An 18628-nucleotide genomic window follows, 5' to 3' on the forward strand; every position below is an offset into this window, starting at 1 on the left:
ACAGAGAGAAGAGAGGGGCTTTGAAGCCTTAATTCAAGCTAGAAATCTCGCTAGAAAACTAGCCATATCGATCTAGGTAAGTGGTGACAACGAAAAGGCTTTTAAGCCTGAGGGGCGGTGAGCGAGGTAGGATAAAATGGTATTTGAACCAGGGCGGGCGGCCCTATATAGTCTGTCTTTTCATGGGTGGTGGGCAGAGAAAAAAACCATTCATTAAACCTTTTGGAACTGGAGACGAAGAGTCGTTTAAAGACCTTTTCAAAAACCACTTTGTAGAGGGCGGGTATCACGCTCAATAGAACCAGACTTTGCTATGTCAATAGTCAATAGGAGAGAGAAAGAAAGAGAACAGCAAGAGGAGGCCTTTTTTTTTATATTTCTATATTTCGGAAATTGAATCATCATGCACTTTAGGCCCTTCTGAAAGCCATGAGGAGGGGTCACACGAGTAGTGAAATACTGTGCTTGCTCATGTTCTCATGCTTCACACAAACCCAGGCTAGGAAGCTTGAAAGCCATATCATATCATATGGATATAGAAAGTCCGATAAAAAAACAATAAAAAAGGACTGGGAAGGCTTGAATGGATGGCTTCCAAGGCCAGGGCTCAATCCTGCACAATTCAGACCAGCGAGTATCTGTTTAATTTACTTAATGCACTCACAAGCGTTCGCATTGCTGCCCTAGCTTCGTGTTAAGGGCACAACTTAAAGAACAACTTACTCTATTGACGTAATATTCATTCATTGAATTTACAGGCCAAAGATTTATCATCTCTATGGGATTAAATCCCGAGTTATTGCGAAGTAAAAAATCGATGAGATTATAGAAGTAAATATTCTTGCATTTATTGCTACTGCACTATTTATTCTAGTTCCTACCGCTTTTCTACTTATCATTTACGTAAAAACAGTTAGTCAAAACGATTAATTATTAACTAATTTGAATGAAACTTGACTTCTGAGTTCTTAGCCAAAATTACCAAAATAAAATGAAAAAGATTCCAATTTCATGTCTTAAATGAAATGAGTGGACTAGAATCGGCAGTATTCTAATAAATAGATAGTATGGTAGAAAGATTCATCTATTTCTTTCTACCTTACTATTTATTAGTTAGATTGTAGCTGCTCCCTGGACTAAAATAAAGATAGAGGCTGTATTTGATATGGATCTATAGATCAATCCACAATATTATCTTGATATATGTGAATATCAATTCCATATATGGGAGTGACATAGCATCCAATTCCATTTATTTGCTATATCTATTTGTTCTGATCAATCTGAATTAGTCTTATGTCTTATAGTTTGAATTACTCTATTTTTTATTTCCAATATGAATCTCGGTATCTATTGAAAGAATCAAATCAATGAAGGAAAAGCGATAGATATAGGCATATTCAAAAAATCACGTAGTAATTTTTTTTTTTAACGTTCCCAAGAAGTAATTGAGTAAACCATTGACAGTAGTTCCACGGGCATCAAAAAGGAAGAGTAAACCTCACTGATTTTTAACGCCTGAACCATGATATGAAATAAGTCGATAAAGTCTAAATCCAATTTCCAAAATGAGAAAGCGGTAAATGCGCAATATGTTACCCACCTGACAACCTTATTATGCATAGTATCTCGTTAGACAACCATTATGTGTATATCCCTTCTTTCTCATACAAAGTGCGTATACACTTAACAAAAAACTTCTTCTTTGAACAGTAAAGAAAGAAAGAAATAAAAAAATGGTCCGGCCCTTCTCAGTATCACCTAGTAAGAGGCCGTTGATTGGACCAGAAAATTTAGGAAGGGGAAGTCTTGCATTGCAAGCAACCTAATTCCTATGTTATTGCCTTCGTTCCCTTCTCTGTCGGTGTGCTCCGACAGTGAACCCGAGATATCTGGTTCATAAGGTTGCCAATGGGGCTAGCGGCGTCCCCGCCTCATGAAAGGGAAGCGATATCATTTTGTCGCCCGATGGAAGTCAATAAGAAAGAAAGCACGAACTAGGATCGACCTGCATGTGAGGCAAGTAAAAGCTGCTAGTGAGGAAAACTGGTTGTCAAAGAAGTTATGGTGTGCACTTCATTAAGAGTAAGAGCGCAAACTTGGCATTTCCGATCCGAAAAACTCTCTTATTTTTTAGAAGTTTGCCAGGCGGTGAGGTTTAAATAGGCTTCCAACTGTGTTGGAGTTTCAGACTTACTACTAACGAATGGGCTTCAAACAACTCTTTTTTTTTCAACAGGCTGCAAATCATAAAGATAAGCCTGAACCTAAAGCTCAAAGAGCATAGTTCCAATTCAAACTACCTAGAGAGAAACCTATCATAGTCCTAGCTATAAGGGGTTTTCAGCGAAAGCGCGTGTTCTTAGATTCGTAAGAATATGAATCGTCAAAAGGAAGATGCTGGTCTTTCATTCCTTTATCATTGAAGGCCTTACCCATAGGATAGGAATCTCGGAGCCCATAATAGTCATCGTAGGCCCAGAACTATAGTTCAGAGAAAACCGCCGGAAGACTTTGTTTAGGGAAAAAAAGATGAAGAACGCCATTCCTTTGCCCTATGCCCTTCATTTACCTGCTCAAAGGAAGAAACTAAACTATAAGGTCAGAGAAAGCAAGAGCCTTCGATTTAACTACATCAGTAGAACCGGCCTTAACTTTCTTTCCATTTGAAGAATTCCTGATGATGGTTGATAAAGGCTTTCCTTCCACTTACCGTAGTTCTATCAAAGTCAGCCTTAAATTAAAGCTTCTTGCGAAGGCCCTGCCTTTTTCATTTTCTTTTTTATTTGATAGAAAATCTAGCTAAACTGAAGAGCTTCTTTTAAAGATTCCCCGCTAGAGCACGGAAACCTAGAGAATAGCTAGCGGATTCTCCAACATCGAAAGAAATCAGACTTGGTTTGGAAATCTCCGCGCTTACTATGTTATATCAATATCAATTGTCGATTCACTGATATTGGCAACTTTCAAATCATCTAGTTATTATCCTTCAAGGCATAGGGCCGTGAGGTACTTACTTTTAGTGCAGCCGGGATTGATTAAGGTAGTTGTTCAGTCGAGGGACATATTATGACTAAACTAGTGATGGTAATGATGAGTATGATATTGAATCATATAGATTAGTAACAAAATTTACAGAATCATGCCAATATATACTTTTTTTTTGTTTCCATCCGGTGTCCGGTATTCGCATTGGAGTCTGACTAATCCGAATTCGCGCCGGGTAGGGCCCCATTCGGGGGTAGCGCTCCCAATAGCATTTTCTCCATGCGCAGATGATAAAGTGTTACTCTATTTTCAATTAGATTTGGCAAGATGTCAAGTTATATATATATATATATATATGATAATATCTGGTGGATCATCTGAATTGAGTGATCGAATGTGGCCTCTAGATTGTAATGATACTGATGCAATTAATAATAATGAGGATGATATTGTTTGTACGAGAATTCTGATCTCTCCGAAACTGAGTGAGTCCATTGATGCATTTAACATTAACGACGATGATATTGTTTATACGGGAAATCTAATCTCTTCGAAACTGGGTGAGGCGAATTATTAGGTTGGAGGGGGACGGGTTCTAGAGGAAAATTAATAATTTTAATTAAATATTAGTTGGTCAATATAAATATGTGACGTTATTAATGAAAAGATGAAGCTGGTAAATGAAAGGACAAAACAGTGGAGAGAACGGTCGGATGAATGACATTTCTACACCATTTGATATAACTTAATGGCATTTTAGACCCCTTTTCGTTTAATAAATAGCCTTAAATATATCAACATACTCAAAAAATGATGATAATTTAAAGTTTCTCTTTTGTTCATATATACTTCTGCTTGTTTTTAGTATAGTATTTTAAAAAAAACATTAATCATTTTACTTCACATAGTAATATTGTTATTTATAAAAGAAGAATCAATTTTAGTTAATTAGATATTAATTATTTATTTACATTGTATTACATTGGGTGTTATTATAAAAATTTTATTTATCAATATGAATACTTGAGTTGTTTAATTCAAAATTTTAAAATACTTTTGATAAAAATAGACCGCAGATAGTTGTTTTCTAATTTAAATTTTATTCTTTTTATTATTTATCATTTTTAATATTAGTACGTGATAATAAAAGTTATAAGATTTATTATTGATATTTTTTTATGACCTAAGATAAATATTTTAGTAATGCTATTCTTGAGCCACCACTAATTTTAAATAAAGTATTTTTAAAATTTATGATCAAAGGGAGTATTAAATAAATCATGGGAATAAAAATTTAGAATGAATAATTGAAGGTTCCCACTTGTTTAAGATGCTCTTCGCAAATTTCTAAAATTCGGCGGTGACCCTACCTTGTCTTGGGTCCCACTAGAGGTGAGAAAGTGAAACACCCAAATCAAAAAACGCGGAATGTATTTTATGCTTCTTTTTCTTATTATGAACCCTGCAAATTTTGGTAAGTGGGAAACACATACCCCCCTCGTACCCTCTACCTTCTTTATTTTTTATAAAAATTATTATTATTAATAATTAATCATTCGAGCCTTTAATCTATGAATTGATGATAAAGATATTTAATTATTTGAGCTAATTTCACTCGTCTTTGTCTCAAATTCATTATTTATGTATTTGAAATATTTTAAAGTTTAAATTCTTATTTTTAATTTATAGTTAAAACTTTTTATAGCATAGCTAGACACAAGTTTCAAACTTTTCTCTTATTTAAACTCAATGATTCAATTAAATCACACTACATAAATTAAAATGGATGGCCAAAAGAAAATAGCTTCATGAAAAATTATTAAATATGGGTCTAAAGATATTGAAATTCTAGTATTAATTTAAAGATACGTGATTAGTACCCTCGATATTCTTTATATTTTAAAATAACTGTCATGTTACGTTTTATCAGAGTATATTTGATTAATTTTAAGTTAAATTAAATTATATTAATTTATTTATTTAAAATCTATAGAACTACTTTAATTTGCAATATTTGTCACATCAATATGGTAAAAATATATTTCTTAAAATATTGATCAGAAATTGTAATCTAACTTTTTGATAACAAACACAATAAATATTTTAGAAAAAGAGTACTTAATAATAAGTTTTTGTTTCGCATTATGGAAATGAACACGTCCTAAAGTAGAATCTCTTGATATAAATTTAAATTAATCAGACTTTCATATCGAATACACATCAAGTTGAAAATAAAAAACCTTCCCCCTCCTTGTATGCTCGATGACTTTTATTATCAACAAAAATTGCCATTGATGATGTGCGATCAAGAGGAGCGTGGTAAGCCAAACTCACAAGAAGATGAAAAAATTTGCTGTTCTTGAATATTTCTTTTTAAGAAAGCATATTTACATTGGAAGAACAATCATTTTGATAGGAGATTATTTGTCTAGTGGCATAAAAACCAAAAATGTACCAACAAAAAGATCTGGGGAGGGTAATACAAAGTTAGAAGAATCTTATTAATTTAACAAAGTCTCAATGAATAAACACCTTTTCTTATTATTGTACTAGGAAAAGCATTGGTCCTTCATCATTCATTGATCAAAAAAGAAAAAGTTACTCCTAAAAGCAAAATAGCTGCTTAAAGTGCACCTCAAAAACCCTAGCCCCTTAAATCCCAATCAAAAGCAAATAAAGAGAACATAAAAATTATACTATCAAAAATACTTTTAGATAATATTATTAACTTTTTTTAGGAATTCTTTAATTTGAATTTTCAATATGATATATTTAAATTACAAAATCAAAGAATATTTTAATATATTTGACATATTTTTAATTTAAATTAATAAGATTTTTAAAAAATCTCCTTATTTCTTAAATTTGTATTAAAAATTGCCATATAAATTAAAATAAAGAATTATTTTTTCATACTTATAAACACATACCTTAAAGTTTGTCTTAAATTACATTATTTATTGTATCGTCAGTAACAATTTTACTATTGGTGGGGCAAACGGAACATAAATAATGAACAACGAAAGAAAAGGAAAAAGAGAAAAATATATCTTTCACCTATTTTTTTTAAATTCGTTTAAAAAAAATGATCCTTTTTTATTTTACAATACTTTAATTTTAATTTTTCATATATCATGTTTAAAATCATAAAATTTAAAAATATTTTAATACATTTGATATAATTTATTTTAAAGTTATATATATTTTTTCAATTTTTTTAAACTTCGTGTGAAGGTAATACGGATATTATTTTTGAAACAGAGGAATACAAAAAAGCCTGAGACAAACGAAAACGAAAAAAAAATTAGGAAAAAGTATTGAAATTTGTCTTAAATTTCCTACTTTACTTGATTTTCTTTCAAAATTAGAATTACCTATTTTGATAAAAAAAAAAAAAATCCCTTATTGAAAAAGAACTTTTTTTAATTAGATTTTTTTTTCATGGAAAGAATTTTATAGCTGTATAAATAGAAATCTTTCTTTTCCAAGTATAACATAATATATTTTTAATAAGTTTTTCTTTGTTGTTCAAATTATTACACTAGCATGAAGCCCTATTAATTTTAAACCCAACAAAAAGAAGAAGACGAATCTTGGATAAAAGGGACATTTGCTCTTGCCCCTTTTCTTCACTCAAAGCTGTGTCTCAGTCCTTTCTTACACACCAAGAGCAGAAAAAAGAGGGGAGTTTATTCTTTGCAGCCAATATGGAAATACATTGGAGCTCAACAAGATGCAAATGGGTCACAACCTTTCTTCTTCTACTTGCTTGCTCTGCTGCTGGACAAGTTGAAGATGGTAACCTTACTTTCTTCTTCTACTTGCTTGCTCTTCTTTTTCAATTTCAACATTTAATTTCCTACTTTTGAGCTACATACCAAACTGCATTTTTTAAAAAAAAAAATTGATAATAATTGATGGGATGTATGTATATACCTCTGTTTGGTACGAGATCTGGTAGATAATTTCTTTTCACTTCGTTTTCAGCTTCAATGTGTATGTTAAATCAAGTGTATAATTATTTTAGACTCAAATTTTAACTTTGGTAGAAACATATTTCACAAACACTATGTGTTGTTATATTTTGTTATTTCTGTCGAACAGAATTAATTTGGTCAAGTTCCATAGCAACATATTTTTAATATACTACTCTTTTTTCTCAAAAGATCAAACAAAGTTGTTAAAAGTGAGTAATGTCTTATTTAAGAAGTAATAATCATGATGTTGATGTTGATCGTCATGAGGTGTTACTGTGACACCCTGTAAGAGTCATGAGTAGTTATGGTCCGGTTAAAACTTACATGCATTCGGTGTAATTAAATACATGCATGACATTGTATTTGAATTTAGAATTCGTGTATTAATTTGATGCATACACAAGCAAGTTCAAGCCCCACCACAAGGGTGTATCATACACAGTCTTATCTTGCATTTCTACCTGAGCCTATTTTCAAGGCTTGAACCCGTGACCTCCTGGTCACATGACAACAACTTTACCAGTTACTCCAAGCCTCCCCTTCATTCACATTAGGTTTAGTATTATTTAATTCCTTATTTGAAGCGTTTTCCATTTATATATAATTGACACCTGAATTAACTAAACACATAATTTACTATTCTCTTAGACGTAGCAAATTAGGACATTAGAAATATTAAAGTTATTTATACATGAATAAGAAAGAATAGTTAAAAGGCACAACTATCCTTCAAGTTCCTCAAAGTATACAAAGATAAAAGAGAATGTGGAGAGTAGTTCTGTTAACATATATCTTTTTTTTATAAATTACATAATGCATGTTAGTTTTAATATCTAAAATTAGATAGTGAATAATTTTTTTTTTCACATTTACTATCACTTATATACACTCAACCAAATGACCACTTAGAGCTACATTTTTCTGTTAAAACTTTTAATGTAACATTTTCATTTTATCCCTTGATAACGGAAATTGTTAGAAGTTCGTTTAGTGTAAAAGTTGTTCATTTACAATGAAAGAAAAAAATAATGAAAATTATGTGAAATTCTTAAAATCATCACTCAAGTTAAAAGGATAGTTTTGACTCCCTTTATACATTTATTTAAATATTAGTATAAATCCTTTTTAATGGCTTCAATTTTGAAAGGGGTCACGGGCAAGCTATAGTATCATTACTGACATCAATAGGAGCATTTTAGGCCCAACTTACAGTGTTACTACCCATAGTATTTAATTGGATAATTATTCCTTTCATACATGACCTTACTTGTGAACTGTGAAGTGAAATGTTCATATCATACATTATCTTTTGGTACGATATTCAAGTTTCAAGTGGGGTCAATAAATCATACACTATCTTTTCGTTATATTACTTTAGATAGTTTTCACATAATTTAAATGTGTATGTAAGTGTCAAGATAATGGACATTGAGTTTAAATCAATTCCAAAAATTAGCTTATAAAATACACAATTTCGTTTCAAAAACTAGTTCATGATTTGATAAGGAGATAGTAACTCATTGGAGGTTAAAACTTACACGCATTTGAAGTATACATCAAATTAATATATGTATTAATGTGTTTGAATTTAAAGTTCATATTAATTAATCATATGATTAATTAATATATATTTTATTTAATTAAATTATTTAACAATAATTATTATTAATTTGGTGTAAACATCGAATATATATAAGTTTTTACGCTCATTCGACACCAATAAAAAACAAAAACAACTAAAATCTTTTAACTGCAACTGGTCGATATTGCCTAAGCAATAACATAGGTTTACAAAATCTAACTTTATTTTCACGTTTCCGAACAATCCTCGGCTCAAGTGTTATTGCCTAAGGTGGCGTTTGGTTGGGAATGTAGTTATGCTTGGATTAGTTATATTGGGATTAGTTATACTAGGATTATTTCTTATTGAGTATTTGATTTATTGTTTTCAAATTAATATGCATGATATAATTTCTAAGAATAAAGTATTTGATTACCAAAATATCCTTATCTTATTTAACTTTTTTTTTGTTTATATATATTTGTTTTCAAGCTTTAAATATTTATTCTTAAAAATAAAACTTCCATCTTATTTAGCTTAATTTTTTTGTGTGTGCATTTTCATATTTATATCGTGTGTATTTTAAAAATAAAACTTTCATCTTATTTAGCTTCAATTTTTTTGTATGTGCCTTCCCATGATTATACCGTGTGCATTTAAAAAAAAAAACTTACTACATCTTATTTAGTTTGAATTAAAAACTTTCAACTTAAGTTTGTTAAAGTAAAAGAAGATTTGTTGTTTATGTCACTTCATTTAAACACATATTACTCATATAATATAGAATATTAAAATTCATTTTAATTGATATATACAATATCAATTTTCAAGTTATTAAAAAACTATTTAATTTAAAATATGTAATTGAATAATAGAGTCGATTGTGAAACGATAATGTGTATTAAAACTAGGCAACGCCTTTGTAGTTAAAATATTTTATAAATTACTAGTGAATGGTAATTATTATTATAAAATCTACTTACTTTAGTTAATCTTTTCATTGTGTAGTAAGAACTTTTTGTGTTATCAATTCACAAAAATAACACTTGGAGGGAAAAAGTTGTGATGTTGAATTTCATTTTTTTATGCTTAAAAAATTATAGTACCTACATTTTGTTGGATATATAAAAAATTATAATACCTAGTTAAGAAAATAACGTATAAGTTTATAAAATTCACAAGCAATGGAATGAAAAAACAATGCAAAGTTTAATTAATAAGAGGTTAATTTTTCTTAGTCATATATTTCCTTCGTTCCAAAATAAGATATTTTAGTTTTTTTAATTTGTCATAAATAACACGTTTTAGATAATCAAGTAGATATCAATAATCTTTTTTCAATTTCAAAAATTAATAATTAAAGATGATAAAAAAGATTGGAGAAATGTGTTTATAATGGATTTGGGATATTTTTGTCATTTTATAATTTATCCCAGAATAAATTAAGATGGGATAACTTATACCTCCAAATATGTGGTATAACTTATCCCGGGACTATTATTAATCCCGAGATAAATTATCCTAAATATTATCAAATCAAATGGTGTATTAAAAAGTTTATTCCGAAACTATTATTTTTTTCCAAAATAACTTGTCTTAGTACCTCGTACCAAACGCCCCATAAGTGAAAACATTGTAAATTAAATTGCTTAGTAAAATGTCCATTTGAAGCACACAAGTTTGTAATGTGTATTAAATTATCAATCCAACCTTGTGTTTTTTTGCAGGTCCGTTAGTTAACGGCAATTTTGAGACACCTCCGTCAGGCGGTTTCTCCTCCGGCGACGGATTCTCCGATGGGCCCACCGAAATCCCGAGCTGGAAATCAAACGGCACCGTAGAGGTAGTAGAATCAGGGCAAAAACAGGGTGGAATGATCCTCATAGTACCACAAGGTAGACACGCAGTTCGACTCGGGAACGACGCCGAAATAAGCCAAGAGCTCAAAGTAGAAAAAGGCTCTATTTACTCAATTACATTCAGCGCGGCTCGCACGTGCGCTCAGCTAGAGTCACTGAACGTTTCGGTTCCTCCTGCGTCACAGACCATTGATCTTCAGACACTGTATCATGTTTCGGGCTGGGATTCCTACGCGTGGGCCTTTCAGGCTGAGGAAGATGACGTGCGGGTCGTTTTTACAAATCCTGGTATGGAGGATGACCCCACTTGTGGGCCCATCATTGACGATATTGCTATCAAGAAGCTTTTTGTACCAGATAAGTCAAAAGGTAAGGTCACTTCTGTTTCTTTATTGGCCCCCTTTCCAGCTGTTTAGACTATTTTGGTCAAAGATTTGTTGATTTGGTCAGTGAAAATATTTACTCAAGATGTTATTTCAATAGTACTATAAGAAAAAATGTTCGAGTTTCAATATGGATTTCGAATATTGGTGGGAAACCAAAGAAAAAAAAAGTATAATAGAAAATGTATCATGACGTTCATGTTATTGAGATTTTTGAAACTTGAGTTTCTAATACTATCATAACATTAGTATAGTTATAAAAGCTTGTTATTAGGAATACATTGGAAAGTTTTAAGTTAAATTACTATAAATTTAGATGTTGTCAATTCTTGTTGGAATGAACTAAAGTGAAAATAATGTCACATGAACAGAATTTGAACGGAGCATGTTATCTACATTTATGTTGTTTTTTTTTTTTTTCCTTATTTGACAGAAAAGTAGAAAAAAATTATGATGGAATACATGAAGCAGAATGTAACTATGTAGAGAACTACAAACAATGCTGACTTGTTCCTTAAATTGGTTGTTGAAACAGATAATGCAGTAGTTAATGGAGACTTTGAAGAAGGTCCATGGATGTTCAGGAATGCTTCCCTCGGCGTTTTGCTTCCAACCAACCTCGACGAGGAAACATCGTCACTCCCTGGTTGGATAGTTGAATCAAATCGAGCAGTACGTTACATCGATACATATCACTTCACAGTTCCAGAAGGGAAAAGAGCTATGGAATTGCTTTCAGGAAAAGAAGGCATTATATCCCAGATGGTTGAAACCAAGCCCAACAAGCCATACAGATTGACATTTTTGTTGGGCCATGCAGGGGACTCATGCAAGGAACCACTAGCAATCATGGCCTTTGCTGGTGATCAAGCCCAAAACATTCATTACACTCCTAATTCCAATTCTTCATTTCAGAATGCTAACCTGAACTTCACGGCCAAGGCGGACAGGACACGTATTGCGTTCTATAGCATCTATTACAATACAAGAAGTGATGATATGAGCTCTCTTTGTGGACCTGTTGTGGATGATGTGAGGGTTCAACTATCAGGGTCTAGCAGAGTCGAGGTTTTAGGGTTTGGGTTTATGTTTTGGTTGTTAGTCTTAGTTTTGGTTTAAACTGAATAGCTTTCTGATCCACTCAACATATATGGGGATCTAATGTAGTACTACAACAGGGAGGTCCAGAATCGGACGCCCCCCCACCTAAAAAAGAAAAAAAAAAAGTTCGCTGTATTAAATAGAAGGTATGTATGTCTTCTCATGTCAATGTAGTATGTCTTGATATTTTTGCAATCAAAATTTGGAAGTGCTTTCAGTTTGTGAAGGTTCAGTACTCTTGAGCTCCTTAACACTAATATCTTCTGTGGTGCTATGGCAAATAGTAGTGGTAGAGTAGTTGTGGTGTTGTCTTTCTTTGCAGTTTTCAGACTAAAAAGAATAAATTTCTTAATGAAGTATCTAACTTCCTTAGCACAGAGATAGCAAAAATAAATAAAGTTCTCTCAGGATGGCTTACTGAGGACATGACCCTAGATAGGAGGACCTGGAGGTTACGAATTAGGATAGAGGGCTAGTGTCGGTTTGGGTCGCCATTGTAGGATATTACTTGGGGGGTGAACTATTTATTGCTATGCCATCCTGTTTCATGCTCTATTACGAAGTTGTTTACTTTTTTATGTCTAATATTATCTTTGAGTGTCACATTTATGTTATGTCGTATTGTTTCATGCTTTATTATTATGGATTTGATTATTATTCATTGTCTTGAGCCGGGGGTCTATCGGAAACAACCTTTCTACTTCTTCGGAGGTAGTGGTATGGACTGCGTACATCTTACCCTCCCCAGACCCTACTATGTGGCAATATACTGGGTTTGTTGTTGTTGTTGTTGTTGTTCTCTAGCATGTTGTTCCTGCAAAGGAAATTATCAGCTTGTCTGGATGGCTGTTACCTGGTGTATTTGTATTGTGTTGGTTTAAATATAATATTTGTTGTGATTGTTACTTACTTTTTATTGCATCGAATCGTTAACTTCGTTGTTAGTACATCATTACGTAATTAAGAAAAGTCCCATTTTAGGTAACAACCAATTTAGTATGATGGCATTGTTACCTTATTTTTCTTCTCATTTCGTCTTTACTTATTATCTAATCCACCCTACTTTTTATAATAGCTCTATTCCGTACCCTACTTTTCTTGTAGATTTGTCCTTCAAATTGTTGATGTGTAGCATTATGCAATGACGGGAAACAGTACAATCTATTTGAACATTGTTTTCATCAAACAGTGCAACAGATTATGAAACAATACGCAACAACCTTCCAAACAAAGTGTAACAGTAATCAAGTGGAAAAAAAGAAATTTTTTTCAATAATATAATGACAATCATCTAGATTGCCACTTATTCAACCTGGGTTGGTGTTTTAATTAAAAGAATCAATCTGAGCCCACTTATATCATTTTCAGGACCCATTTCATAGCTAAATTCCACTAAAGCTTGCAAAAACCATGGGGCTTTTTTTAAAGGAAAAGTTGGTTGAATAATTGTCACCTTTGTTGGATGCTTATGAGTTGGAAGTCTTCATGAGTCTTGGTTTATTGTGAAAGCTGATGATCAACTTTTTCCATGGCTGAAATTGCTCTCACAGCAGTTATCAACAAGGCTATTGACATATCCAGCAATGCACTGTTTAATGAATTGTCTTCAGCCTCGTCCTTGAAGGAAAACATCAGTTGGATTGAAACCGAGATGAGACGCATGAGATCCTACCTAGCGGATGCAGAGGCCAAGCAAATATCAAGTCATGGAGTAGCAAACTTGATAAATGATATCCAACAACTTGCTCAGGATGTCGAAAATGTTCTTGACACTTACCTCTGTGAAATAGCGTATCATCACGAGGGAGAGTGGAGGCGTCAGTGTCTCAAAGAAGCTGCTCGGATTTTCTCATGTTATGGCCACACCGCCCATAAGTTGGTTGCTCGGGTTGAAGAGATCCAGAGAAAAGTTGCAGACATTGATCGTGCCCGGGTGACTTATAACATCACAGATTCAAGCAGCAATAACAAAGATGAAATTTTCTGTACGTCGGATCAAAGAAGATCTTTCCTTCACGTGGATGAATCGGAAATCATTGGTCTAGAGGAAGATTGCAAGGAGTTGGAGATGAAGTTGCTTGATGACAACTTGGATTTTGAAGTGATCTCAATCATTGGTATGGGTGGCTTGGGTAAAACAACACTTGCAAAAAGAGTGTATAGGCGTGTCAAGTGTCATTTTGATTGTTCTGCTTTGGTTTATGTTTTCCAAGAGCCAAGATCGAAAGATTTGTTACTTGAGGTGGCTAAACAGGTGGGACTAGGAGAGGACAAAATGGAGCAGAACCTTGAGACCAACCTCTACAACTTTCTGAAGGAGAAAAGGTATGTAATCTTCCTTGATGACGTTTGGAGTACCGAAACATGGGAAGCTTTATCCTCAAGTTTCCCCATCTTTGCTAGTTCCACAAACGGTAGTCGAATAATCATCACGTCTAGGAAGAATGATATAGGAAGATATATTGGAGGAGAAAGCTCAATTTACAATTTACAACCTTTAAAGCCTGAGGATAGTTGGAAACTCTTCGTAAAAGTTCTGCTGAGGGCATCAAAAGATAATAAGAGTGGGATTCCCTCGAATTTGGTAGGCATAGGCAAAGAATTGATGAAAAAATGTGGTGGCGTGCCATTAGCCATTGTTTTAACAGCTAGCCTTTTGCGTGCAAAAGAAAAAAGTGAACATGACTGGAATAGGGTGCTAAAGAACACACATCAAGGTCATGAGCAAGACTTAGATCAGTGTTCCAAGATCTTGGCTTTTAGCTATAAAGACTTGCCCACTTCCTTAAAGCCTTGCTTCCTCTATTTCGCACTTTTCCCAGAGGACTATGAAATTCCAGTGTTCGACTTGATTAACATGTGGGCAGCTGAGAAATTCATAAACCGAAGAGGAGAAAGTGAGATAGAGGAGGTTGGGGAGTTCTACCTAAATGATTTGGTTGCTAGAAACTTGATTCAAGTCTCCAAACGAAGGTACGATGGAAAAATTAAAACTTGTCGTATCCATAACGTGCTTCATGATCTTTGCATCAAAGTAGCAAAGGGCATCAGATTCTTCCATTCTCTTAATGACATTGTAGGCACTACAAGCACCAGTTGTTGCGTTGAGGGAGCTCGTAGACTTGCTGTACATCAAAGGGATGTGGACAAGTACCTTTCTTGTCACCTTGAAACCCCAAAGATATGTGCACTTCTTAGTTTTGAACCCATTAAAGTCCCTGAAAATCAGAAGGTTAAAGATATTTTCCCAAGTGTCGGATTCTTGAGAGTCCTCAATTTAGAAATCTTGACATCCCCTGACAAATATGGATGGTCGGTTATAGGTCCAATTGGGAAGTTGATCCATTTGAGTTACCTTAGATTGAGAGGTTTCTCAGACACTTGCCTTCCTTCAAGTATAAGCAACTTGAAAAACCTACTAACCTTGGATGTACGAGGTTGCGATTTCATTAGACTTCCAACTTGCATTTGGAAGATGGAACAACTTAGACATCTCCAGATAGGTGCCCTGTCTTTGTTTGTTCGATTTTGTGTTGGACATTGGGGTTTCGAAGAATCTAACATCATGACCAAGCACTATCCCATTGAAGTCAATCTCCCAAACATCCAAACATTGGAGACAATGGATGTATGCTACTGGAACCCCAAGTGGTTATGCAAAGTTGGTCCCAACACGAGAAGATTGGCAGTTTCAGGTGCCTCTAGAGAAACCATACGCGTGCTGAACAATCAGAACAACGTTATCTTTAAGAAGCTTGAGAATCTTCGATTGTCTAATGACACTACACATGTCATTTCAAGTGAAAAATTTGATATGTCAGGCTATCCAAATCTTCTTAAAATGCACTTGGATGTTTTCTTCTCACCAAGCAAGTTGCCTAGGTCTGAGCATTTCCCTCCTAATCTCATCAAGCTCACCTTAGTCAAGAATCGGCTAAAAGAGAACCCTTTGCAGACACTGAACAAGTTACCAAAATTGAAGATCCTCAAGCTGGACTTCGATTGCTACATTGGGAAAACTATGGATTGTGATGGTGGCTTCTCTCAACTCGAAATCCTACGGATTAGAGGATTGGATAATCTTGAGAAATTGATGATGGATGAGGCAGGAATGCCTAGGTTAAAAAAAGTGATGATTGATTGGTGTAAACAGTTCAAGAGTATTCCTGAGAGGCTCCAAAACTTGAGGACAACTTGATAGCAGGTTAGTTCATTTTTATTTTACTTCTTCGTTACAATATGCATCCCAACGCGGAAAATTAGAATCCCCTTAACTTCTTCTTCTTCGTCTGTTTATTTCTTTATATTTTGCATCCCTATTGATTGCTCACACCAAATGCCTCCGAAATTTAATTACCTTGCATCTGTGAGGTTACTAGTTGCCTTTTAAATGGAATTTTCTTCATTATGTTGACTGCTTGATCTATTTATTCTGTTCTGATCCAACTTTGATTCTTTTTTTTTTTTTTTCTCGCAGAAGGAGTTACATCATTTAATGGCAGGTGAAATGATGATTCTTAAATTAGAAATATTGGATTGTACTTCATGGAGTTGATTTACTTTCTTGCTAATTGGAAGAGCTGATTCTGAGACTCACCTAGTGTAATCCTAATCCATACTCGCCTCTATGGGTTAATAAGTAATGCTAATACTTCTCTGGCCTTCTCTTCATTCTTTTCCCAAAGACGAGCTCTTAAAGGCGGTAAAATTATTTTCACCTGATCGATAGGTCATAGATTCGAGCCGTGAAATCATCTATTGATACTTGCAGCCATGAAATCATCCATTGATAGCTTGCATCAAAGTAAACTACCTATATCACATTCCTTAAGGGTGTGACCCTTGTTCAAATCCTACGTGTACGTGAATGTGAGCTGTTAAGTGAACTATACTGTTTCATAATGTGTTTTTTTCCAAGGAAATTCGTAATGAGTTCTAAACCACAATGAATAATAACAGAATCTAGTAGTACTTGCTCTATTTCTAACTAGTTGAGTTTTATAAATATTTGTTTCAATTTAATTGTACTTTTTATGAAATTAAAAAGATTTTATTATGTTTTTTTAATAATATCCTTATCATTAATGATTAAACAAAATTATTAACTAATTAAACAAAGTGTATATATTCAAAGCAAAATTAAAAAGACTAATTTGGTAAAATAAACTTTTAATAATTTTTTTTTCAAAAAAATAAATTAATAAAGACCAATTATTTTAAAATGAAGAAAAAATATTAGCCAAATTTTATTTTGAGTCTCACTTGTCAAGGCATACTTGCGTGAGACTCTTCAAAACTTGACATTTGGACAAGTGGCCCCCACCTGTACTATAATTTTTCTCTTTCTTTAAATAATTTTTCTTTGTCCAAACAATTACTCCTCTAATTACTCTCTATCCTAATAAAAATTACTCTTTTCAGCCTATTTCACGTAACATCCTTTGACCAACTCCTTCTTAGTCCCATTTTATGTAACATGCTTTGATCGATGGGGTTTAAAAAATAAGAAAAGACTTAGTGATGTTTATGAACTGCTTAGTGATGTTTATGAACTGATCCTTTATTAAAAATATACTACTATTATTTCTCAATTAAGTGAACTAATAAGGATAAACAAGAAATTGTATTTTTAAATAGTTATCAAATAAAAAAGGCGATATTTTTTTGGGGATGAATAAAAAAAAATTGCGACACATAGATTTATGGGACGAAGGAAGTATATTCTCTTCACTCTCTCTTTCTATAGTCTAATATTTGTCTCCTCTTTCATTTTAATTTCTCCCTTCCTCGTTTAGAAAGAGCTATAAACATTTCACGAAATTACTTTTATCTATGGGTGGGCGTTCAGTATACGGTTCAGTATTTTCAAAGTTCGAATTCGGTAAATCGGTAATTATTATTTGAACGTAGATACCACATACCATATTTATAAATATCGATTCGGTAATTTAGTAATCGATAAATTAAACTTCGGTTCGGTACGATTTTTGGTAATACCATATTAAAGTTGGAGATGCGCAAATGTACATTTAAACTTCAAAGAGTATATTTAATAGAAATCATATTTAGTATTCCTTTTGTTGCTTTTTATGAATATATTACTAAGGTCCAAGAGATTCTTTGGGATATTAATACTATTGTCTATTGGGTTGGTTAGACATATCGTGTATATATATATATATATATATATATATTTCGATATTTGGTAAATACCGAATATCAAACGATATTAATTTTTTGATTCAGTTCGATAATTTGATTTTCGGTATTTTATGCTCAGCTCTACTTTTATCCATATCTATTAGAAATTAAACTGCTACAGTAGATTCATGCATCCTTTCAAGAAGATGGAATAATTTCGAAAAAAATTAATCTACAAGCTAAAAAAGATACAAAGTATTTAATAATAATTAGAAAATGAATTGTGAACAGAGAAAAAAATAAAAATGGAGAGCCAAAGTTAATATGGGAGAAATATTTTTACATTACTTTATTTCTTGATGAACCTCTCACAAAACGATAATGTAAAAGTAATGGAGTTTTTTTTTTTTTTTTTTTAAGGTTATATAAGAGTAAAAGAGGAAAAGTAAAAGAGATTATTTGAAAGAGGAGCACTCATTTAGAGAAGAAACAAAATTGTGATTCAGGTGGACCCGTTTTGTCCAAATATCAAATTTTGAAGAGTCTCACACAATTATGACTTGACACGTAAGACTCAAAATAAATTTTTTCAAAATATTAATGAAATAATTATGCGAC

The 18628-nt window shown here is 32.7% G+C and overlaps 2 protein-coding genes across 2 annotated transcripts; both read left to right on the forward strand.

Moving 5' to 3' along the window:
* Positions 1-6429: 6429 nt before the first annotated feature.
* LOC107859106 lies at positions 6430-12095 on the forward strand. Its single transcript, XM_016704003.2, has 3 exons — positions 6430-6786; positions 10254-10754; positions 11304-12095. The coding sequence occupies exons 1-3, from the start codon at positions 6696-6698 to the stop codon at positions 11885-11887; spliced, it is 1176 nt and encodes a 391-aa protein (XP_016559489.1). The 5' UTR covers positions 6430-6695; the 3' UTR covers positions 11888-12095.
* A 1076-nt stretch (positions 12096-13171) lies between these two features.
* On the forward strand, positions 13172-16540 carry LOC107859107 (toMV resistance protein Tm-2(GCR236)). Its single transcript, XM_016704004.2, has 2 exons — positions 13172-16073; positions 16347-16540. Exon 1 carries the CDS (start codon positions 13398-13400, stop codon positions 16065-16067), a length of 2670 nt encoding a protein of 889 aa, XP_016559490.2. The 5' UTR covers positions 13172-13397; the 3' UTR covers positions 16068-16073; positions 16347-16540.
* The last annotated feature ends 2088 nt before the right edge of the window (positions 16541-18628 follow it).

Source organism: Capsicum annuum, chromosome 2 (genome assembly GCF_002878395.1).
Source record: "Capsicum annuum cultivar UCD-10X-F1 chromosome 2, UCD10Xv1.1, whole genome shotgun sequence".
Classification (NCBI taxonomy): Eukaryota; Viridiplantae; Streptophyta; class Magnoliopsida; order Solanales; family Solanaceae; genus Capsicum; species Capsicum annuum.